At 43.2% G+C, this 25,604-nt stretch overlaps 1 protein-coding gene across 2 annotated transcripts in view; it reads right to left on the reverse strand.

Moving 5' to 3' along the window:
• Nucleotides 1-25,604, reverse strand: part of ARHGAP6 (Rho GTPase activating protein 6) — a 340,849-nt gene that overhangs the window by 166,361 nt on the left and 148,884 nt on the right. The window contains exon 1 of one of the 2 annotated variants that reach the window (XM_065639453.1): nt 1,291-1,522. The exons of the other annotated variant lie outside the window; for it this stretch is intronic. Within the exon in view, the coding sequence (XP_065495525.1) occupies nt 1,291-1,335 (45 nt within the window). The 5' untranslated portion in view covers nt 1,336-1,522. Of the gene's footprint in view, nt 1-1,290; nt 1,523-25,604 lie in introns of those variants that run through there. 2 annotated transcript variants of the gene reach the window in all.

Consider the following 25,604-nt stretch of genomic DNA (forward strand, 5'->3'; position numbering starts at 1 on the left):
AATATGAACTGGGCAATTACCCTACTAAAACAAGAGATTCCAATTCTTTTGATGCACGATAATTAATTTTCTGGAGAAATCACTATCGCTACTCATATATGATACAAAAATTATTTGCTTCTATATGAGGGTCTTAGACAATGTGCCATTGCCTCTAAAAGGTAAAGTGTTCCTATAGTAGCTGAGTGTACTAATACCTGCAGTTGAGTGGGTATGGAAGTATTTACAAAGACAGACATTATCCCCCAAAAAACCAAACAGCTTCTTCTACTCTAAACTGTTCACAAAATATATTTTTTTAAAGGCATAGAATTTAATGGGCAATACTGAAGGAATCAAAGCGAACTGAGTGAGAAAAGCACATTGCAGTGTATTCCATAGGCGATACACTTATTAACCCTCCCTTGCAGTGCTGGCACCTGCACTCACCAGGACCAGAAAAGCAAAGCCTGCTCTGACCAACAACTCCCACCTAACTTCATCGACAGTAATAAAATTATTCACTATTTACATGAGTGTAAACGAGAGCAGCATCAGGCCTTGCATGCTACTACTCATGCTAACATTTCTTTATGACTTCAGAAGAGGAGGCAGCTGGTTGTTTTAATGCGGTTTTGTTTGTTGTTTTGGTTTTTTTTTTTTTCTGCCCGAGCAACCGAGAAAATGCTCCTAATAAGGCTGGTCGAAAGGAAGTGGCTTCTCAACAGCACAACCTCTTGTGAAGGAAATAATAAAATAATGGTGTTATCATCCCAAATGCGGCGGGAGCGGTGCCGGAACCAGTAACCGAGAGCACTTCTGGTGCCGGGGGCTCACCCCGTCAGCCCGCTTGAGAGCAGAAGGCCAAACGTGCGGGGCGGCGCTGGACGAGGCTCCCGGGACTCCTCCAAAGCGCCCCAGCTCCTCCAGCCGCCTCCCGGGGAGGAGCGGCACCGCCGCAGCTTCTGTTGGATCCCACGGCTAGGATCTCACCGCGCTCCTTTTTTTAATTAATATTTAAAAGGTATTTTCATGTCAGTTCCAGCGAAGCGCGAAAACTCCCACATGGGAAAGGGAGGGAGGGGAAGGAAGGAAGCCGCTGGCTCAGCGGGGCGCGGGGTGCCCACCACGGCAGGACGGACACCGGCCTCCCCCAGACCCGCTGCTCACGCCCGGCGATGCCGTGGGGCGCCTTCCGCGCACACAGACAGACTGACGGACGCACCCAGCCCGCAGCACACGTGGTCGCACCGTCCCCCGAGCCCCCGTCCCAGGCAGCTCCGCGGCCGCGGAGCCCCTTCCCGCACTCACCGCGTAGCGCAGCGCCGGCTTTTCGCTGAACACCGAGTCCCCCATGGGCGCGGGCGGAGGGGCCGCTCCTTCCGCACGGCAGCGGCGGCGGCTGCAGCGGCGCTGGGCGCTGCTCTGCCCTCGGACGGCGGCAGACGCGGGGCTCCCGCCCGGCAGCCTCCGGCCGCGTCCCCCGGCGCCGCTCCTCGCAACTTCAGCCTCCGCCCTGCCGCGGGAGCCGGCAGCCCCTCGGCGGAGCCGCGGGAGAAAGACGACGAGGTTCCGCCGCGCACACTGGAGGGGCAGCGGTTTCAGTCCTCCCGCCCAGCGCCGGTGACACCCCCGCGGCGGGGCCGCTCTCCCGCCCGCCTCCCTGCGCTGCGATCAGCCCGGCCGCACCTGCGGACCGGCCCGCTGTGCGGGGCGGGGCGGCGAGGGAGCCCTCCCCGCGGGATGGGGCTCCCGGAGCGCCGACGGGAGGAGAAGGCAGCGCCGGGGGTGTGGGGGGGGCGGCTCTGTGCCCGGCTTGGGCCCTCCCCGACGCCTGCTCACGGCCCGCTGGAGGGTTCCGGGCGAGGTGCCCCGTGGAGGCGCTGCCCCAAGTCCCCGACCGCCCTGGAGCGGCGGCTCCAGCCGTCCCGTTCCTCACCCTCCCCCGGGCAAAGCATCCGAGCAGCCCGCGTCGGCACCTCGGAGCACCTGAAGCTTGGCGGGGCGGCCCCGGTCCTGCAAGCGAGGGACCTAAAGGTTAAAGAGCGAGGGACAAATAAAACTAACTTTCTAATTCACGTTTTTATAAATGCGTGATTTGGGAGGGCTAGCTCATGATCCTTGAACACGTAGGGTTTGAAAAATGAAACACTATTTCATGACCTCTTCGTTATTTTATAAATGTGTATTTACACAAAACTCTAGAAGACAAAACAAATTCTGAAGGAAAATTGCATTCTGCTCTGTTATAATTAGTAGTGATTTTTGTGTGACTTGCCTAGGGAGACTACGGCATCTCCATCAATTGAAGTGTTCAAAAATACATAAACTTCCCTCAGTTAGGCATGACCCCAGCAGAGTGAGGCTAGGGACCGGCTAGATGATTTCCTTAGCCCCCTTCCATCTTTTAAATCATTTTTCAGTGCTTTGCCCAAATCTTTCTTAGCACAGTAGCTCCCCCAGTTACTCTCAGTTGGTCTCTGAGGAAGTGGCCTTATTCTAGTGCTGCGTAACATATATGAAATTAATGAGTTTCACTGTTTCTGACCCATAATCTAGGCAAATGTGTTACCACCACATTGCATTCTCTATAAACAAAGGTAACAGTTCTTCTGGAGAAAAAGAAAAGGTATTTGGGAAAAAGAAAAAAAAAGTACAGTAACACAAAATACATGCTGGAAAGCTAAATGGTTTGAGCTCCGATGATGATGTATTGTACTCAAGAAACTTCCAGTTATGTCTCCTCAACGGCCTTAATTCCTATTGCAGAGGAAATCACCTTTAAGTGTTCTCATGGACAGGGAGGTAATTTTCAGTTAACTTGGCGCAAACAAATAATATTTTATCTGCATTTGCCCATAAAGTCCATTTTTGTCTCCCGAGTGAACAATCTGTGTTACTCCTCTTCCTGGAAAACAAGGCAGGGTAGATACTTCAGCAGTTGCAGAGAATGCATGAGAAGGCAGTACCCAACCGAAAAAAACCTGTACATATCCACCATTTCAAATCATGTCAAGGTGATGGTTTTAACCTGAGAACCCTGCATATGCTCTGACTCCAAACATCATTTTCCCCCTGCTTTGCTGATATATGGCATTTGACCACAGAAAGCAACAAAAAGCAAGCAAACAAGACTGGGGAAAGGTGTTCAGGATTTCTACTCTCAAGCTCTGCAGCATCACCACCTTTTTTAGCCATGTCTTCTGAAAATGGTCAATGCAAAAGGAAATGCAAAGTGTCAGGATTAAAACATGGGGCGGGGGCGGGAACCATGTTTCAATAAACACCCTAAAGTGAAAAGAATAGTATGGAGGGCACCAGAAAACTCCAACTGGAAGGTAGAGAAGAAAAAGACTAGCAAAGGGAAAGATGCGAAACTTAAAGGAAACAGAGTAGTTTTGGAAAAGGGAGAAAACCATAAAGCCAGGAAAGTAAAGAATGCCCCAGAGGGAGAAGCCAGAGAGGGAAAGGATGAAAGGTGAGGTTTTGCAGGTTGAACTTGTCTGACCTAGCAATTCATTGCCAGCTGAAAGGACAATCCAGCTCCTGCAACCCTCTTCATCCTCCACTCCCAGCCACACGGCCGCATCTGCCTCCCTGCTTGTCACAAACCAATACAGTAAATGGAGCACTCAGTTTTCTTCGTGTTGAGCAGGTGAATCAGCTCTCCGAGGGAGGATATGAGTGCCAGAGGTGGCACAAAGGGAAGCGGGAGGTTGTCAAGTTGGGAGCGGGATACCGGAGGCAGAAAAGGAGTGTGCATGGAAGTACCTTTGTGATAGTGGCAGATCTTTACACTGGCATAGTTAAGATTGAAAATTTAAAAATATGCAAGCAGAGAAAGTGGTAGAACTTTTTATGATGACAAGGAAAGAGTTATGGCCAAAAACTTAACAGTTCAGGGCAGTTGGTGCCAACCCAGAAAAATGCAAGTTTACTAGACATGTTTTTTTCTGTCCACACAATATGAAAAATAGGGAGAAAATAATTTTTAAGTATCTTCATTTATAAAATCTTAAAGGATTTGGTAAATTGCAGCTATCAGAAATTTACTAGTACGGTTCAAGAGTTTTGTGTACCTAGTAACAACATTTAAAACTAATTGCTAATCACAGAAGGTGTTTTCAAAGGCCAGAGCTTAAAACAAAAGTTTTCTGGATTTTGAAAGCAAGTTATGGTGGCTATGACTAGTAAGGTCACTTATACTGTGTTTATGGGGGCCAAGGAATCTATCTGACTTCAAATTGCACTGGATTTGGAGCACATCCCTGGTCTGCAATGACCAGTAACTGACTGAGCGGTGCAACGCAGTTGCTTGCGCTCATCCGTCCCTCTTTTAAGCCACTCAGCAACTGGGATTAATTTACAGATCTTTCAGAGCAGTTCTGCCTACCTTTTTCCCTTTCACATTCCTTCCTTATTCAAATTAATTTATGATTCCTTCCTGGTTCTCCTTCCAAATTTCCTTCCTCCTTTATTTACCTGAGAATGGGTACCCAAGCAATGCATGCAGCTCACTTTGGAAAGTGTAAACTTTCTAGGTCAGTTTCTCTTAATAGATGATACAAAGCATACATTGATTTCCTGCATATTCATTCCAAGGCTACTCAATCAAGAAAAAACAATATAAACTGGAATAATTTCAGTAATTCATTTAAAATTATTTCTATTGTATGAGGTACTGTTTCCTTGCATTTTTTTAATGCTTTTTGTGATTCCCATTGTGGTTGTTCCTTATGCTGCTTCAAGAGGCTGTAATGTATGCTTTACACCTGCAAATGTTGATTACAGTAGAACTTTTGCTCCTTCTCTCCTATTTATCATTTGCTGTTGACAACGGCAAAGAAGAATTAACAGAGTTTCTGCTAAAATTTAGTTACTTACAACACAGCAGCTGGGAAATGAGTACGTAATTGAATTTTACTGTGCTGGTCATTAATGAAGCCAGGTTTTGTTTTTCCAGTATTACTCTATGAACAGAATGCTTTCTCAACACTAATTGCTCTTTAACAAAGGAAACTAGCTATACAGTTGCAGACAGCACACAATTATGAAACTGGGGAGAAGTGACTTCTCTACTTCTCCGCCATGACTCCTGGAACCAGTGACTCAAGCTGTCTGATGTCACATCAGATGAGGTAGGAAAAAATGTCCAAATCCACTCTGTTATGGGAGCAAAGCCAGCTTGATCCTTCTGGCAGTAAAGGATTTGTCTCACCTGTATTTAAACATCTACAATCTACATCTCAGCTTTATCACCCTAGGCTCCCCTAGTCCACAGCTAAGCGAGGGGCAGCCCACCTGGGAACCGAGCTATGGGATCAGACTTTAAATCTGACTCTGACTTTCAGAAAAGTCCTTAATAGTCTCAGTGTCTTGATTCTTTTCATTGTGGAAAGCAGGGGCTACCAGGTGAAAAAAAACAGTCGACATCTCCAGGTGAAAAAGCCTCCAGCAAGCATGAAGGTCTTGTTTTGTTTGACCTTTCTAATAACACATGAATGCAGCTTCCACACAGAGCTAACTCCAAATCTGGAAAAGACTTGCCTCTGTGGCTGCTGAATCAGGGCCAAGAGTGATACTGGCAGCACACTTCTTCCTCAGGGAATTAGCACTTTTCTTATTCTGGACAAATGTTCATTTGGTCATTACAAGTTACTGTTTAAGTCTATTTCCCAAAAAGAAGTGAGAGAAAACACGACAGACAAGTAAATCAAATACGTAAAGCTCTAAAAACAAAAAATAGAAACTAAGGAATCAGAATTTAGGGATAATGCACTGCAAAAATCCTTTGTTCAGAACTAAATTTTTAAAAAATTAAATTTATTTGCTACCTATCAAAATATGTTGACAGTTTCTCACCAGTTTGTAACAGAATTAAGGAAAATAGTACTTAATGCCCATGAAGAATTAAGTGCCATCTCACTTGTGGAAATGCTTTTTCGCAACAGTGACATAAATCTGCTTAGACAAAAGAAATCCTATTTTAAAAGAAATCCACTGTAATTTCCTAGATGTCTGAAACCTCCCCTATGTGAGGTCTAACGCACTAGAAGAGAATGACACTCTCACTCAAGAAGCGCAGTTGTCTGAGTGTTGCTCATACCAACAGTGAGGAAGTTCTGGGTTTATTCCTTGGGCAGCTTGTGTTCCCCCAAAACAAATCCCCATCTTGTGCTTGCACTGGGTGGTGCAAGCTGAGAGGAGCTGTACCCCACTGCACACCCACCTCACACTCCTGCACTGTCCTTCTCTCTGAAGCCCAAGAGAGGAAACCAGACTGCAGATTCCTAACTCAAACCCGTAACCTGTGCTGTGGGGAGGGGCAGAAGGAGCAGGTTTTCTTAGGCATGGCATCAGTGAACATCTAGAGGAGGACCCTCCCCTCCACCCTTCCCCACTTTGCCTGTGGTCAGCAGGATCTGCTGGAGCTGCTGCTACTGATGGGGCACCACCTGGGACCAAGCAGCATTGATGCAAAATTAGCCCCAGGGAAAGGTGAGACTCAAGCCAACGTGCCCCAGGGCCAAAACCAGCTCTTCTGGTAAGCACTGGGTATAAGAAATGGACAACTCACAGAGCAATCACAAGGGAAACCTCCCTAAAGAAAGTGTGTTAACACACATCCAGGAGTGTATTAGCACTGGTGTGTCACCAGAATTTCATTCAGGTGTTTCATGTTAGTTCCCACATTCATCGGTTTTTCATCCCATAAATCACTACACCATTCAATTTCTAGGCCTCTGTATGTGACTCTATATGTGACTGTGCACATTACTGTGCTATCAGTTATCAGTAGTTTGGCAAATAATCTAAAAGACTTGTATATTAGAAGAAGGTTCAATCACTTCACATTCTGGGTTTGCACATCTATATCCAGCATCAGTGAAAATTCACTAGAATATCTTTAAACTAAAACCCCAAACTACTAACTTGTAAATCAAAAAATATGAGTCTATCAAGTAACATAAAATAGGTTTTCAACAAAAATTTGCATTTACCCTGTGGGTCACTAGAGTTCATTCAGGTTTCAAAGCTGCAGAAGAAACTACCAGTTATCCTGCCATCTTTTTCTCTCCTCAAAGGCTGCAATTTAAATAAATGGGACCACTCACTGCTTTGCCTGAAGATAAATGACATAGTTTCAGTTTTTTGGGGTTTTCTTTTTGATGTTTGGTTTTCCTTGCTGATGGAACACACTAAAAAGGCAGTCAGGAATAAGGTGAAAAAAATGAAGGCAGCGGAGAAGATGAACACAAAAAAATGAAAGCAAACATAATTTCCAGGTTTAGAGTTTCAAAACAGCCTAAGGGTCTTAAGCATACAAGCCAAAAATCTCAGTGAAGTCTCATCTCTGCAAATTATACACATCTGGGAAAACAATAATCCACTGGAAGATTTTTCTAGTTCCTGAAAGTGGGTAGATCTTCATGTATTTCCTGAAAGTGGGTAGATCTCCATGTATTTCTTCCCTTGTTTATCTCCTTGCGGCTCACGTTCATTGTAAACTGCATTACTGGGCTGAGCTCTCACTAGCAATTATCTTTCTCCCTAAAATGTCTTCCGAGAACTGGAGAAGGAGAAAAGCACAATTTTCTTTCATTACATATGACTTTTATAAAAAATGCGGATACATAAGAAAAATAGAAAACTCACTAACTTGAAACAAATCAGCTACCGATACATGATTTACTCTCTCTGAAAGAGGAATCTTACCAACAACAGATAGAAGCACAGGCTTCTATCTAAATTTACCATCTGGATATTTGACAAGAATTTAGCAGGGGGAAGGTTCTTTTCCCCAAATCTACAGTTTATTCAAAATTGTTTTGTGGATAGTATAAGATTATTAAAATCCATGCAGAGGAGTAACTACACAATAAAAAAAGAAGTAATGTGACTACTGTACATTTTGATTTAATGTTGTAATTCATAAACCAGTTTTGCAGTGTAAAAGTAATTATTTCAAGACTGGAACAAGACCAAGCCTCTTGTGACCAACAATAATAATATTCATAATGTTAACAAACCTCTTCAAATGAAGTCATTGTTTAATAGGTTTCAGGCTATATGTGAAGTGGTTACAAACATCATGGTTTTGTATAATAGTTGTCAATAATTTGGGGATCACATAAGCAGATGGACCTTGTGTTCCGGATTTCAACTCTAAATTAAGGGTCAGGGTATCATTATTCATAGTATTCACTGGAGCTGGTTGAAAAGCTAGTTTTCCAGTTGAGAAGGAACTTTGCTTTTTAAAGTTTGACTTTCATCCCACTGAGTCTAAAGCCAACATTTTAAAACTTCTTGTGAACTGTAAATTCTTACCCTTGTTTTGAGCCAGAAAAAGACAAATCAGGAAGCAGTCTACTTGGGTACTACCGCTGCTTTTTCAGCAATGAGTCTGTCAAAAAACTCCCCTTTCCTCGGAGCCCTGGGGGAGCGCTCATGCAAACTGCCCTGGGAGCGACAGTCCCTGGGAGGGATTCCAGTCCATCTCAGCACCAGGGCAGGGAGCCTGGGAAGCCAGAAAGCTGGCCTGGGAATTGCTACGGAGTTAGGATTTGCCACAGACGTGTGATGCCCTGAGGTCTTGGCACTGTCAAGTGCCACCACTGGTGGTGCCAAGCCCTGGCAGGCAGCCAGCCCTACGGCCGGGGAGCCCGCTGCGGAGCAGCTATGCCAGGCAGCCTGCATTACAAATAGGAACCCCGAATTTTCAGGATCACTGCCTCTTGGTCTGGATCACTGGATGGACTTAACCAAAAATATACACTCTGAGTCAGTCCCAGGGCCTGGGCTTTGGGACAGCCCAGAAGGATTTTCTCACAGTCATAAACCCAGAGTCTCCATGCAGCCTGCTTGTAACCCAGGGATAGTTTTCTTGGATTGATTAGGAGTGGATTCAAGGAGTGGCACACGAAATATTCAAGGGCCAGCAAACTGGCTTTTCCCTCTGCAGCAAACTTCTACCCATTAATGTGATTAATGGCTTTTGAAAAGTCTCTTTTTTTGTATTTATAAAATGGAATCCCTTGCAATAACCTCACAGTATGAGTTCTTCATGCGGTATTTTAAACTTGTATATCTAGCTGTCCACCAAGTTAGCGAGGAGTATTTTTACAGTGTGCTCTAGCAATTTACATCACAATCAGTTTTTGCTCTGAAAATCAGGTATGGTTTACAATTTCACTGTATGGTTACAGTTTCACTGTATGGAGTTCTGAGGGCTTCAAGCAGTAATGAGTTTTATTCAAGAATCCTTTTCCCTGGTTCTAAGTCCATCGTTGTTTTCACCTCAAGGCTGCAGAAGCATCAAAGCATATTTGCTCTTTAGTAAGAAACTTCAACCACCAATGATTCAGGCATAGAAGTTCCCCTGACCTGTCATGAAAAGTGAGAGAGAATACAAGGGAACGAACTTCAGCAGTCAAAGGAGAGATGGGGAAATGTAGCATCTTAACACACTCTGGATGATTCTTACCCTAAGCAATTGTAAAGTAGATAGTGGGGAGAAAACAACAACAACAACAACAAAACCACCACTATGTGCAAGTGTGTCAGGTGGGATTCACCTTCAGATACAGACAGCTACATGCCATTGCCTATCCATGAGTTAGGTGATTTGGTCCCCATTATAGTGACTGAAGATCTACTCTATAAGGACAATAGAGTCGAAAGAGTTTGGGACATGGTGGGCTGAAGCAGACACCACATTTGATGTGCTGCATACATTTCCAGACCCAACTGAGGATGCTGACGGCGTGTGCCCACTGTAGAAGCTGCCATTGCAGGCACATTGCATGTACAGAGCCCTACAACAAGCTGTGCTATGCAAAGAATGACTGTGTTAACTACAAATTGTCCAGCTGGCTGGACAGCCTGTTTCAACTTCACATGTTCCCAAAATATAAACCAAAATGCACAAAGGTTGGAGCTTGGGGAGGGGATTTGCAAGAAGGCCTGTCTTATATGTCCAGGCAAAACGGATTACTGCCTTACCCAAGAAGATTCATGGACTAACTCAGTACCGAGCAGTGCACATTGCTGAAAACACAGCCCAGTAAACATACAGCAAAAGGTGTATTTATTGCACTTTTGTTGTCTCCTGCAGCAGTCGTGACGACAGCTCTGTCAGACGTGACTGCTGTGCCATAGAGATGGCATCTCTCACAAATTAGTCCTCACCCCAGAAGATCTGCGTTTAACTGAAGGGTTATAATATGTTAGCGCTCACAACTGCGTCCCAGTTGCATTCAGTGAAAGGCTAAATCACCCAGCGCTTGGGCGTCTGGTGCTCCCTGTTACCTGGAAACTGCAGCCCTGAGTGCAAGCGCTGTTGAGAAAGTGATTTTAAAAAAGCAGCAGGAATGTGAAAGCACGACTCATGCAAGACAGGCACCGTCATCCAAGCGCAGTTTCTCAGCTTGCAGAGCTGTATTGTTTTCAGCTGCAGGATCCTTTACTGACGCAAGTATACCGAATCCCTTGTAGCTTGGATGCAGTTATTCCAGTATATCCCAAACTGGGGCTATTGCCTTTGCAGGAATGGGAGGAAGGTGAAAGCAAGGCACAGCCCGTAGCCTCCCAGCTCCAGAGCTGGTATGGCCACAGCGCTGAGCAATGACACTCTTGTGCTAATCGGGGAGGGGAAGATCGCTCTGGGCAAAATAGCTTGGGAAAGGCTGGGTCATATAAAAATGCTGGCCTATTCTCAGGCAATTGTTTTGGAAAAAGGTAAGCTATGAATTGAAAGCGCTGCAGCTATTCCTGAAGAATCCTCCGTGAGCCTGTTCTCCTTCTGCAATAAGGACGCCCGGTTCCTTTGTAGTTAAATTCTTCTCAAGTGACTTGTATTGCTTTAACTGTCCTGCTAAGACTCACAAAAATGTACATACAGAAAAGGCCTTGGAAAGCTTCACCGCAGTTTTACTCTAGCTTGAAACTGAGATAATACCGGTGATTTCAATGAAGCCAGTGTAGGGGAAAGTGGCAATAATGCAGCAATGAAGCAGAGCCGTGGTCTTTTTCCCCCCTTTTTGTCCTTCTCCCTTGACTGAAAAGTTAAGGGGAAATCTTGGAAGAGGTCCTGTATGCGATCTGTGCTCCTAAGCAGAGCCAGAATGCTGCGAGCCAAGCGCTGAGCTGAATCTCCAAACTTTTACTGTTTATATTGAAGCTTATGGCTGCAGAAGTTTGAGACCACTTCTCCCCACACAACAGCTGGGAGGTATCAAAGCCCTTGCGAGCCATCCACCCATTCACCTCCAATTACACCAAGTGTCCACAAGATGCTGAGAAAGCCAGAGTGAGTTAAGGCAAAGGAATTCATCCACACAGGACAAAGAATTTAAGCTGTTTACAACTTTCTGCTCTCTTATGTTTATTACTCCCCTCCTATAAAATCTGCCTCCATCTGCGGTACCTTGTAGCGACAGAGTTAATGAAAACCCAAGCCGCATTCCAAGGATGGCAATACAGAATGAGAGCGACCTCAGCATTGTTTTGTTAAGATCTCGAATTGCCAATATGGCAAAATGAAGTAATGCGCCCTGTCAACATGTAGTATGCTCTATAAATGGGATCGCTTGTTCATCTGTTAGTAAAACATGCAGAAAAGCACTATTTGATCGGCCTTAGAGCAGCCGACTGCTTGCTTTAACTTCTTCCTTAAGATTTATTTGAAGCATGAAACTGCTGAAAGTCTCCAGTGAGTAAAAAAACCACAAAAAGATACCAAGAATATAATTAAACATATTTACAAATAGCCCTTACTTTATAAGTTTGGTATCGAGTTAGCATTTCTTCATCGGTATAATTAAAACAAAAGTTAGCTAAAGCACTGAATGCTGAACATTTATTTCTATGGACTTCAGTATTGATTTATAAAACTGTTATATCTTTTTACAAACAAAAGATTACTTTATTAGTTAATTCAGAAACCTCAGACAGGTTTCATAAATTTATAGACAGCTTCCAGATTGAATTTTGCTGATCCAGGCTTCTTAGGCGGAGTTTATGGAGCCAGACTTGTCATATGAGCTATTCCTATAAGCCCCAGGTAAATATACACAGGGTTCGTGTTGTTAGAGAAAGTGGTTTTTTCTCTTCTAAAAAATTTAAGTTAATCTTAAGCAAAACCAAAAGTTCATTCAGTACATTTTGTATTTGTTATTTTTGATCCATTTTGGGAAGCATTTTCCTTCCACAGATCTACACTGCCCCTGCTTCTCTCGAACTCACTTTAACTCTTCAACTTCTTTCACCACTGTGCTTCACAGTCTGCTGCTCCGGTCTCTAAGCTAGAAACAGCTCGATGGCACAGCTGGAGAAAAGGAAACAGGGGTTTCAGGTATTTCCTTCTCAACCAGAAGCTCTCATGCCTCCCCCTTCCTACGTGTCTACTTTAACTCAAATCTCATAGAAAGCTGGACCAGTATTGCAAAAATCAATTAGAATTGTAAGTTTTTACTCATGTAGCTGAAGTCCTGATATGGATGCAATTACAGGGATCAAATGGATATGTTTTATTTCCTTGTCCATTCAAAATTGCTATGGCCATCTCTGACAGCTTTATAAGAATATCACTCTGCCTGTAATAACAAGGTTCTACAATTATCAGTGTACATAAAACTGTAGTTTGTAAACTCGATAGCCCAAGTGATACCTCTGATTTAATATCTCAATCTAATGATGATCTTTCAATGAAATGTCATGTAAAAGTTTACTGATAAAACTCAGACTGAAGTACTCAAAGACAGATCTCAAAGTCAGGAATCAAAGGATCTGTAGCTTCCCCTTCACATGTGCCTGGCAGTGAGATGGGAAAATATGCCTCCCCTGGCTTCATCTATAACACCTCTCCATCCACCATTGGTACCAAGCTGAAATTTACAAAGCAATTCAGGTTTTTTTCCACTAAATTATTATGTAGTATATTCACGATAGGTAAAGGTTTGTTAATAAATTTGCTAAATCTTTCCATGACAAAGAATGTGTGAAAAGATAGTGTTGGCAAATAAAGAATGAAGACATTGATATGGCAATACAACTGCTGGCTTAGCTCTACTCACAATCAAGGATGCGGATCAGTTCCTGTGTCACCACAACTTTGCTGCTGGCCTTACGATGAAATTATGGCACTTGAACTGTCCCACAAAGGCTGGAGAGGCTGACTACAAGCCCATGAGAGACTCCAAGGAAAAGGCGAGCAATGTTCATGTGAGCAGAGACCGAGGCAGGTTGTCTGAGATGGAAATACAGGTTTTCACTTTTTGTTGGTAGGTGTGAGGAGGCAGGCAGAAGTATTTTGCTGCTGATGGTGCCCAGGCCTGATGTTGTTCTACAGATGAACACTCTAACAGCAGGCACGAACCAACAAAGTCATGGATGAAAACTGCTCATGACAGACTCGCCTGCTCCCTCAGGCTCCCAGCCATACCAGGACAAGAAGTTCTCTTGTGATCCTGGGTGAATTATCACTGTCCTAACAGAAATTACTGATGCCATGGGTCCACAGAGAGAAAAAAAAAAATACGCTGCTCCACATTTTATTTTAAGCAAAAGCAACTTGGCTAGCTTCAATGGTTTACACTGACACTCGGAGAAGATTTGACTGATTTCTTGCTTGAACCATAAGCCAACAGCTGTCACACATGCTGGTCTGTTGGTACCTCTGAGACCTAACAGCACACTACAGTGATGAACAGATGGTTGTGGTGACCTGTTCCATTGGCCTAGAGGGATCCAGAAGATGATGCTTGTATACGTCTGTCTGCCATCTGGATTATTCCGATAAATGGGAAGATTTTAGGCTGCTGTAGTTACTCTACTGAATTGCGAACGAATGCTGTTGGTATTGTGTTACTTTAATTCCAAACCATCGTGAAACATCCGAAGTGCAACACGAATCTCTCTCTTGGTCTTTATGTAATCACGGGCTGCTGACAATGGCTGAGATTCAAGTTAACAGCTAACTACTCACATAGCTTTGAGTATATTTGTAGTCTGTAGACTGTTCATACTTTTAAAGGTTTGTACATGCTTATATGTTTGTCTAAATCTAAGTCTTGATTTTTTTTTTTCCCCCTGTGATTCTTTACAAAGCCTTAGGGCAGTGTGGTGAGTCCTGCTGTGACCCCAGGAAATGACGACTATGAAATTATTCTTGCTCTTTTGTGGAACTCCTGAACCAAAGGCAGAGAAAGCTATGCACCTCTGGGTTCTCTAAGCCATATCTGATGCCTCTGGGTGACCTCAGGTCCAGTGAAGGGTCTCGGCATATTATTTCAACTGGACAAAAACCTGTGAGAGAACTTAATGCAGTAAAACCTTCCACATCCCTCCTCTGTCCCTCTGCTGTGACCTTTCCTTAGTTCCTCTGAATTCACCTCCAAAATACCATTCAACAAGCAGAGTGTTTCACTTTGCAGTGTGGGGTGTGAAATCCACAGGTGCAGTACAACAAATGCTGCAGGAGGTACCAGAGCACAAGCCATGGTGCCCACTTGATGGAAGCTAAGAACAATATGGCAGTTCTGCTGCTGAAGGGCCGTCATGACACAGAGACCTTCACTCTATGATTTTCAGTGGGAATCCAACCAAAACAAATGTGGGGGGACTCCCAGCAGAAGGGAGGAGAGCACTGTGTCTGCAGCAGACAAACAACTGGAGCCACCAATACCCCTCAGCTTCAGCTTCAGGGACCATAGCATCCCCCCGGAGCACATGTGTTGGCTTGGAGCCTTTTCTGTACATTTTCTTAACAAAGCCTTGTGGACTTTTGTTGTGGTTTAACCTGAGCTAGCAATATAACCACGATAGCCGCTCAATCACCTCCCTCCCCACCCCCCAAATAGAGGAGAGAATCAAAAGGGAAGGGAGAAACTTGGATTGAGATAAACACAGTTAAATAAAATAACAAAATACACTACCAGTAAAAATATATATATAAAATAGAAATAGAATATAAAAATAAAATATATTCAATGCAATTCCTCATGAATTCCATCCATGCCGAGGAGCCAGTCCCAGGAAACAGCACCTGGTCCTGACAGCTGATCCCTGAGAGAGAAAAGAAGAAAAAGGCAGAAAGGCCCAGAGGCCTTTGCAAATGGCAGGATGGCAAAGGCCTGAACAGAATTCTCCTGAACAGGTCTCCGAGAGCCAAGAGAAGAGAGAGAGCAGAAGACCCCGATTCTCCTTAAATATGAAGCATGACACTAATGGGATGGAATACTCGTATCGATCAGTCTGGATGTCAGTCAAGCTCTGCCCCATCCATGCCCCGCTTCCTCGACGCCTCACACCTGTGGGCAGAGCGCTCAGAACGTCCTTGGCTCTCACACCAGAGCAATTAAAAACATTAACTCTGTCTCAAGGTGTTATCTCTTGTTCTCAAACTAAGTCCAAATAATGACCGTGATAGCTATGAAAAAGAAAGGTTTCTAACTGCATGAAGAAAATTAACTCATTTTCAGTCAAGCCAGCACAAATTTTTAAGGGGGGGAAGGGAGACTCAGATGCTCCCATCCCTCAGTTTTAAAAAATCAGACTAAGTTTTGTAAATAGATGTAAGAAATATATTTCTCTTAGAATCTGCTAGTCCTTCAAGGTCTGAACTTTGGGGCTTTTTTAGCTGACTCGAGATCTTTTCATGTTTTAACTGTCACGTTTACTTTCAGTTGACTATTATTAAATGATCAATACCATTATGGCAAAATTGGTATTATTTTAATTAAATAATATGAGATATGTACAAAGGAAAGGAAATTAAGCAAATCAATGCTCTTTTGATTTAAATTCAGAAGTTAAATCCAAATACCCAAGTGAACTTGACAGAAGCTGTTGCTTCATTGACAAATAAATTCTTACTTCTTTCCTACAGCACTGGAACAGAAAGGTGCTGCCAATATGTGGATAAGCAGTGTGCATCGTACAAAACAGCAGAACATTAATGCCTCATGTTGTAATGGAAAATCTTGATTTAAGTTCTGAAGAGAATAACAGAGAGGAGGAAAGCTTGTAGCTACCGTTTGTAGCATAGTTGGTGGGATTTTTTTCCAAGTGAGGTCAAGGAAACACAGCGGAGAAATACATTTACGAGGCTCCTCCTGCTCAAGCACAAAAGGAACAAGCCCATCGTTCTCCTTGCAGTTAATAAACTATGTTCTGTTCAAACTTAGGTGGCCGTTGTTCCCATGTGACTGAGGTGGAATTTCTCCTAGTAGATAACAAAAAAACCAAAACCAAAAACAAACAAAAAAAACCACACCAGGTTTCTCACTTAATGAGAAACCCCTGAAGTGCTATGGTATCTAGATGATAAGTTAGACAAACAGTATATGCCATATACCGTCCTACTGCTCTACACTTCTCAAATGTTCCTGCCACTGAGACCCTGTGCAGACTCATCATGGGCTTAAGCCATCCAGCAGTGGGCTGCCACCAGAGGAGTGGTTCTGCCTCCTCTGCCTTCCTCCTGTCCATCCACACGCTCCTTCTTTAGTGGCTGTGTGGTGAGGCTGCTACCCCGAAGGAAAATTAGTAGCCACCTGGTAGATTAATTTTTCTCTCAGATCAACTCCCCCTGCGGTTGTTCAACTGCTCTACCTGGTGCAAGGGAAGCAGGAGGAATGGATGATTACAGGTTGCCTTTCGCAAGTGACCTGCAATTAAACTGGAGTAATTAAACATTTTGTGCAACCGTACGTTTGCTCTCCTAAAACCCTGCATATTTGGGGCTTATTACTCCTCATAAAGGTTACATTACCTGTTATTTTCCATTTCTACAAAAGGATAGGCCCTATCAGCATTAGGAAGTATTGTTCTGGGCAATATATAACTCTCCTATGGAATTCGGTTGGGAGGGCTAGGAGTGAAAACTAGTTCAAAACCCAGATAGCAAGTTCTCAGCTATCAGTGGCTATTAAACAAAATCACTCCGATTATTGTCTAGTTCAAGAAGATCCTAAATCGTTAACTATCTGGAATGGGGAAACATTCCTTACAACTTATACTTAACTTCTTGATTTTTCTACTGTTTCTTTTATAGTCTTTCCTGCCTGCCATCGAAAACAACCTTACAGTGTTAGGGACTCTGTTGGTCTCCCCCAGTATGCCAGTTCTTATATCAGCTGTACCTACATCTCACAGGAATTTGGCCCTTATCTGTAATCAATGAGCCTCTTAGAGGAAAACACAGCACTATCTAGCATTATCATCACATCACTAGGGAAGATCTTATTTTGAACTTGTCTATAAACAGTTGCTCACAAAATAAAGGCTGAAAAGTGGAGAAAAAAAGATCCATGAAGCTGGATGTCTCCAAAATGAAATACAGAGCAGAAAAATACAACAGCTGCTAAGACAGTTGCTTTTGGACCAAAGAGCAAAATGAAATCAGTAAAAATGGCATTTTTTACTCAATAAACAGGAATAAATATTGAAAGGAAATAATTTTTAAATTAATACATTTTGAATTTCAGACTTGATTTAAACTGCACCTGATATATTAGCTTAAGCTTTTGCACGACGATTCAGATTAAGATGGATCACGTTTCTCTACAGAAGCAGCCTTTAGGTCTCACTAAGCTGGAAGGGATGTAGGCACAGGTTTTGGTTCTGCTGTTCACCTGAGCCACGATTCCACAGGACATTAACCTGCCTTCCACTCTAGAAACCAGAATGTTGTAATAAACAGATCCACAGATTAAAGCAGGTTCTCAAGAGTCCTCTTGAAGAAGGATGCTTTCCTGAACTTGGGGCCATAGGATTAGTGTGGACTCAGCTCAGAAATATCTACGTTAAATGCATAAACAGGAAACATGGTCCATTGATGTATAGACTACTGTGAGGAGAACACAACCTTCTGCAGGACGGCTCTTCTGACTTTCATTTGAATTTATTGGTGATAATTACAAAGAAGTAAAGCTGGGCAGAGCATTGTTTGACAGACACTCCCGCCCGTCAGAAATATCACCCACTGCCTGCAAATCCCACCTGAGCCCTGTGATGGAGCCGGACACCTTCCCAGCTCCCTGGGGTGGCCCCTGCCCTTCCCTGGAGCAAGCTCCACGCCTGGAATGGCAGAAGGCACATTAAGAGCAACAAAGCTTTTACAAGTGCGTTGCAAAGCTGGTTACAAAAGACACGAGGAGAGCAGGAGGAAAAGAAAGGGTAGAGTCTGCAGACAGGTTTAGCACCCACAGCCCACAGAGCACACTTACCGACGGGGAAGGAGAAAGGCAGTCCTACATTTAGCAAAAAAAAGCAGATAGGGTCTCCTGAGAAATGCTTGCTGCTCTGAAAAGTTAACACAAGGCAACAGCCTCATCCCTTCCTCATGCCCTTCCATGGAGGCCACCGGCAATCCCTGCATTCTCCCGCTGTCACCACCTTCTCCGCTCCCTCTCCTGCCAAGGGCTCGGGCTTGTCACAGAAGCTTGCGCTCACCCTCCCGGGGAGCCCCGCTTGTTTACTGCTGCTCTGATGTGCAACACCCATGCACATCTTGGCCGCCGCCATTCATGAGCGTGGATTAGGAAGGAAACCTAATTGTTTAGCAATTTTATATTTGACCACCAAACTTAGATTATTCAGGCTGGTTTTCCAGAAGTAAAAGGGAATTTCCTTAACCCATTACACTGTAGAGTTTGCAAGTCAGATAATTGTGCACTCTGCTGAACATATGGACCTGAACTCAAACCTGCCTGTTTCTCTTTAAAGCTATTTTTGCTCTGCCTAAACGCTAAGGATTCAGAAAAATGGTACAACGCACACCACAGCTTTCCTCCTTGTTGTCCATTTCCACCCTTCCCGCGAGCCCACAGCAGAAGGGAAGGCAGAAAACCGCAGAAGTTTCCCTTTTCTGCGGGGAGCGGTTTCAAAGAGCCATAGGGGATGGAGACCACTTTCCCTCCACACATGTCAGAGCTGCAAGGAAGATGCTTTCCGGAAAAGAACAGAGCCACTCTACAGGGACAAGGGCTGGTTGTCCTGCTCCCTCTTGCTGCTGTGGCTGGGGAGGCTTTCACATTGCTGTTTGGCCTCAGGCATCCCAGCAGCAGGAGACGAGGATGGAAGCTCAGAGGGTGAGGTGTTCTGCCCTCTCGGATGCCTGACAGGCCTGTACGGCTGTGGGCTCCATCTCACCGAGGCTTAGCACCATGACACAAGCAACACCTTGCTCACCCAAGCAAAGCAAGAGACGGAGCTGGCTGGAAAAACCTTTACCTTCGCACAAAATTTTGCTTCTGTTGCTGCCCCTAGGGTAAATTATCAGTAGAAAATCACACCAATTTGTATTTTTTTTTAAATTTAAGGGAAACTCCTGAGAAAAAGTTAGTTTTTGAGGATGGCAAGCACTTTTGAGACCATATTACCAAATTCCAGGTTTTCCATATAAAATAAAGTTTCTTTAGATGCACTTTGAGTGCAGCTTGTTTTGAGCACACCAGACTCCATGAGTGATGCAAATCTTTCCTTTTTCATGACTGGTTTTATATATTTTCCTTAATACCATAGTTTGATTTACCCTTTTTCTGATGGCGTATTTCTTTGGTCACCTGCAGTAATTATTTTCTTTCTGTTACTACTTATAAAAATACCAACATTACATTTCAAAATAATTGTGAAGTATTTCTGGCCCTCCTCTTACACTGTGTATTTCCAACTCCACCTGCCTTCTCATGAAAGCTGGCCTTACACCTCAAGTTATTTTCCTAACTTTTGGGGCTATCCCTGTCCTTTGTTCACTGAAGAGGTTTTTTTTATTTGTTCTCTGTTATTCCATGGTTTATTCCCAGTCCTGCCTGTGTTGTTCAGAGAGAAATGATCACTCTGAGGATTTAAAAGGAAAACAAAGGATAAACATAATGCAGAACCATCACTATGAACTGTAACAATCCAAATACATGTCCAGGGTGCACACATACCCACCCCCCCAACACCTACGACTTGAAACTATAACATGCCATTACTTTAACACACATTATCTGGGAACTGTACTTCATGATTCTGAAAGCATGATGTAAAACAATGAGGAGAATATAAAACTAAGTAAGCCTCTGTAGGAAAGAACTGGAGGTAATCCTGGATCAGATGTAGTAGAAACATTAGGAACCTTGCCCAGAACACTCTTTGCCTTTTTGCAAATTACACTGTGGTGCATTTAATTTGTTATCTATTAATGTCCAGATCCTCTTCCTCACTGTTGCTACATAACCATTTTTTTCTCAGTGTTTTGCATGATAAAAGCTTGGCTTGGGATTTTTTTCCTCTCATCGACATAACTTTATGAAGTTGAATTTCCTCTTGGAAGTTGCAGGTTTTGCTAGAATTCTCCATGACATTTGACAGTTTCAGTGCTCCAAAACTGTAACCTTCCACAAATGTCAATAATCATCCAGTTTAAAATTCCAGATCATTCATGAAAGCAAAATACAAACAAAATTAAATACAAATTTATCCTTGACACAAAAATATTTGCACAAACGTCTTCATTAATTCCTAAACTCAGTTTCAATTTGATGATATCAACACTAAATTTCAAATCAACTATCTTATTTAAAAAGCTTGTGATTCCTTTAGCTTCCTACAAGCTTTTCTAAGTTTGCTGTTCTCTAAAAATCCATGTTGCCCACAGTATATCAACCTGCTACCATCTGAATGTTTACAAAATCATCTCTTTATTTGCTTTTCACTATGCTAGATACTGAAGTGAGACCAACTGGCCAGCAGCTCCCTGAGTTGTTTACTTAACCATTTACAAAAAGAAGATCTCATCAGAAATACATGCCGGTATTTCCCCTTATCGTATCATCTGAATGGCTCTACTTCTCCTCCCAGAACACTCCAAATCTCCAGGTCTAGCTTATTTTGAAGTCTTTTGCTTCTCTGGAGACACAGGAGTTTGTTATTATGAGTAATGAACAATGCACTGCTTTTCCTCATGAGAGCCCTGCACAAACATTGGCTTGGTGTGAGCTCCAGGAGCTGGGAGCGGGGAATGGTTCCAGCTGGGTGTCTCTCAGCACCAGCACTTTTTTCCTGCTTGTCCCACCAAGTCCCAGCTCATTTCCTGGGGAGTGTGGACCAGTGTCCCAGCCCCACTAGCCTTTTCTGAGTGACCATGCAATGAGAGAAGTGTTCTTGCCTGAACAGAAAGCTGTTTTCAAGTCACCTTTGGCCACTCAGTAATTATTCAGCTATGCATATCGCATTATAAAATGCGTTCAGCAATTCGTGGGCTGGTGGAAATGTCAGGGTTAAGGACTTCTTGACACCCAAGAACGGGCTCTCAGCAGTATCAAAGGCAAACCCCACTTCTACACCAGTTTACACCACCATAAGTGCAGTGCCAGGGGTGGGAACTTGTTCATCCATCACGACTGCCAAACCATTTGCGCTGGGGAACCGCAGTCCAAAATATGCAACGTTTAATCACAAAACTTGCTTAGGCAGCTGCTGAAAAGGAGAGACAAGTTGTTTACACACAATTAGTCCTGAATGACCTGTCTTATACAGACTTCAGGATGCTCATAAATATCTTCTAAACCCAAATATTATTTAAACCATCTAAAAAGAAACCACATCTCTGAGAGTCAGAGCTCCAGTTCCCATGCACCAAAGTGATGAAGTTCGTACTGACATCCACCACCCATTTGCTGCTCAGGCACAGGGTGCAGCACTGTCAGAAAAGAAAGCTGAACAACATCTGAAGCAGCTTCTGGGCCACTACAGTTTCTGCTCAGTACTTTAGAGTAAATTAAAATCGCATTACCATATGCTCTCAGGCAGGGCATTATAGTAACTCCTGTTTCAGTTCATCAAATGCAGGTAAAAACATGACTAAGTAGTGTTAAGGGGCTGCCCAAATGCACATTCATTTTAGGATAGCAGTGTTGTAGTCTCTAGAGGGAACACAGTTTTGAAGCCGAGGGCACCAGTCAATGCTTCTGATTTCCTGGAAGCCACAATCCTGAATCACAGCTCTCCTGTGGACAATGCAGTACTGCCAACATCTCAATCCCTTGCTCACATATGTTTCTTTTTCTGTGCTTATCACTGTGCTATTACTGCTTTTCCCTTATGTTTTAACAAAAATCATAACCTTATTTAGCACTTTTCTGCTGTATTCTTCTAGCTACTATGATGTTTTTAAAGTTTCATTTGACTCTTTATTTTCTTCCACAAAATATTTTTATTGCCTGGAGAAAGAGTCTGATGTCAAGATGGGCTCAGCTTTGAACCCAGGGCGGAGAAACTTTTGATACGCCTCCAGACCATTTAATTCTCTAGTCAGGTCTCCAAGTATCCGCAAAAACCAACTTTCCCATGCCCCACATGTCTGTGAGATCTAGGAGAGTTAAGCATCCAGTCCTTCTGAGAGGTAAGGTGCTGATTACACAACTTTCAGCACATCCTGAAAGCTGATTCTAAGAACTAATATTGCTTTTGGCGTCATGCAGAGTTCTTCACATAGCCTTTTGAGGAGAGAGAAAGTGCAGGAAGGTGAGGGGTTTTTAATACAACTTGCAAAGAAGAGAAGTATGGAGTTGAGAAGTGAGACCAAACAAGACGATCCACCTCAGAGCTAGCTAAAACCTGGCCATATTATTCACAACATTTTGTTTCTGTCCTTTCCCTTCAATGCGGTCATCCATCAAAGGTTGCTCTGCAAAACTGTATTAAACCGAAATTTTTACACTTTCTCCTCTAGTGAGTACCCATGGAGAAGGATGGATGTGCTGCAGAACTGCAAGTTAAACTGCTGTACTCGGAGACAAAAAATTACCCAGATGTAAAAAGCTCAGTGGTGTCAAAATGGCTCCTCGGACAGAACTTCTTCTTTCCAAACTGATGCCATGAATGGTTCTAGGCACACACAGGAGGCAGGAAGACAGCCTGTCTTTCTGCGGCATGAATAACTGAGACTGTAATTTGTATAGCTGATCAAAAATGACCAAAACTTCGGTGCACATCTTAGAATGATTCTGTTGTTAAAATGAAAGTTGTTGTTTAGACAGCAAAGCATGTTGAACAAACAAAACCTTTTTATCACAAAAGCAAATAATTACCATATTATATCTATATGGAAAAGGAAGACAGGGTGATGCAAATTTCTCCTCTAAGCCAGAAACAAATTTTTCTGCATTATCAGTTCTTTCCCTGCCAGACTACCTCTGAAAATCAGTCTGGCTTTCCTTAAATTATAGTATAGTAAAAGGAATTTTCTCTTCACACTTCCCATATTCAAGCTATCCCAAAACAATTTACCAAGCAGGCTGACACAAAAGTGGCTGCATACCAAGAGATGGCCTCCTGAACACTGATTTTGTTTAATGTAAGAGGGACCTGGAGCCCACACTAGGTGGGAGATGTCTGTTGGTCCCCCCCAAGGCCCACTCCCACCTCTCCCCAGTCCTCCCAGGGGAGCTCACCCCTCTCAGCGCCTCCTCCTCCCCTCTTGCAATGGAGAATGACCAGATCGGGATCACTTCCCCAACACTGCCTTGGAAGCCAGAGAAACCTGAAAACCCATTAAACCACTGGCCTCCTCGACCGCCTTGCACGGGTGATATTCCCAGAGCAGCACCATTCCTTTAGCATTGCTGTGCTACTGGAGAGTCCCAGGCGCGAGCAGAGACCTCTCTCTGCCAGGTGCTGCAAAAACAGCATCAATTAATTGTTTACTGAAAAAGCAACCAGAACCTGAAATGAACACTCCCTTCCTCCAGAGCAAAGGAAGGGAAAATAAATGTGTGGTAGATAAACAGAAGTCAGCAAAGGAATTAGTGTCTAGCCTAGAAAGTATTTCATAAAAAGGGTGAGCCTCTAAAAATGATAGCTTGAGAGAGAGAAGCACAGCTGCCAGGAATCAGAGACTGTATTCCCAGCAGGTTTAAGATGTTTTAACAAAATGTAGTTAATTTCTCCTGTCCTAAAAGAACATTTAAGCATTGTTTTAAACAGTGAGAATTTTTCTCAGCCTTCTACTAGTGCCTGTTTTCACCCTTGGCTTTGGAGAAACAGGCTCTACCCTTGGATGAAAAAAAAAAAAAAAGGAACACACTAAAAAAAAAATGCTACCAGTTTGATTTCCAAGATGAAAGAGGATTTGTGATTGCAAGCAGGTTCTCTGGTTCAGCACTAGGCCTTTACAGCTAGAGACCACACAATATTTTCCCTGAAGGAGTATCTAGTAGAATACAGATGTGGACATCATCAAAGGCAGCCCACTGGCAACACCCTACAGGGAACATTTAGTCACCCTGCTGTTTTCCTGCATGTTCATCTCTATCAGGTACTTAACCTAATATGGAGACAACAAAGACCATTTTCTTATGCTAAGCCTGTGAGGAGGACAGTAACCACAGGTGAGACCAGACAGAAGTCTGGCTCTTGCCCAGGAAGATTCACAAGGTGATTTCTCAAGTCTGCATTTCTTCAACAACTAGACACCCAGGAAAGTAAGGAACATCACAGTCTTCTCTTTAGACACCTGTTACTTTTAAGATGAAGAAAGATGATGTGGAAAAATGGGTTTTCAAAAATGGAACAGAGTAAATCCAAGGAGGACAACATCATCATCATACCTAGCGAGCAGCTATCAGTCAGCAGTAGAAACAAATACAGAGTTTATTTAACTTGGATATGCAGCATACTTTGGTATCTGGGCAAAATATTGGCTGAGTTTTTTCCTAGGCCTTTTTCTGAGCATATTGCTTCCAAGATGGTGCTCCTTAACAACTCAAGCCACTCACCCAGAGGCCTTTTAAAGCAGCAATGCCTTCAGAAGCACACGAGGCTGGAAAGCAAATTTGCTTATAATGATTTGGGTGCTTGTCTGGGACATCGAGGAGCTGGGGAACTCCTGTGCCTTTGATGTCCACAACACATGGTCAAATGGGATGGGTCTGCTCTAGAAGCAGTGCAGGTGGGAGAAACACATGCCTTATAGCATTGATGACTTTTGATGCTTCTGTTGCTTAGATTTTTCCATAAATCCCTCAAAAAACAAACCCTTTGCTTGTGTAAAACAGGGCTTGGTGCTAACAAATCCAACTTTGATTGGATTTGGGGTTTGATTAGTTTGATGTCTTCTTGTTGCAAAAGCAATATCAGACATGAACTACCTGTTTTTTTCCTGAAGGAAAGTGAGTTCCATAAAAGTTATACAGCACAAACTTATCATGCAACTGATCACAGTTTCTTATCCCATTAAGTATTCAAGATGTTCTGAACTCTCACAGTAACACTTGTAAACTGGACTAATCGTAGTTTTAGAAAGCATTTATCTATGGATAGCAACCAATTGATTACTCAAGAGTTCAGTAAGCTAGAAAAATAACTTTTTTCCCGAAGAGATAAATACATGGTGTACAAAATATGTGATTAAAATATGCATCCAAGCATTAAAAAATACATTTAATAAAAAGTTCTTTCCCAAGCAAGCAACTTCTAGGACCCAAAGCATGTATTTTTATAAGGATGGATTTGCTAATTTTTATTGTAGATGTGTTTTGATTTTTATTCACTGGCACCACAGTTTGCAGGAGAATCCATATATCTAGCATTATGCGTTTCTTATATCCCAAAAATTCAGTATTGTACTCTTGAGTCTC

Source organism: Caloenas nicobarica, chromosome 1 (genome assembly GCF_036013445.1).
Source record: "Caloenas nicobarica isolate bCalNic1 chromosome 1, bCalNic1.hap1, whole genome shotgun sequence".
NCBI lineage: Eukaryota > Metazoa > Chordata > Aves > Columbiformes > Columbidae > Caloenas > Caloenas nicobarica.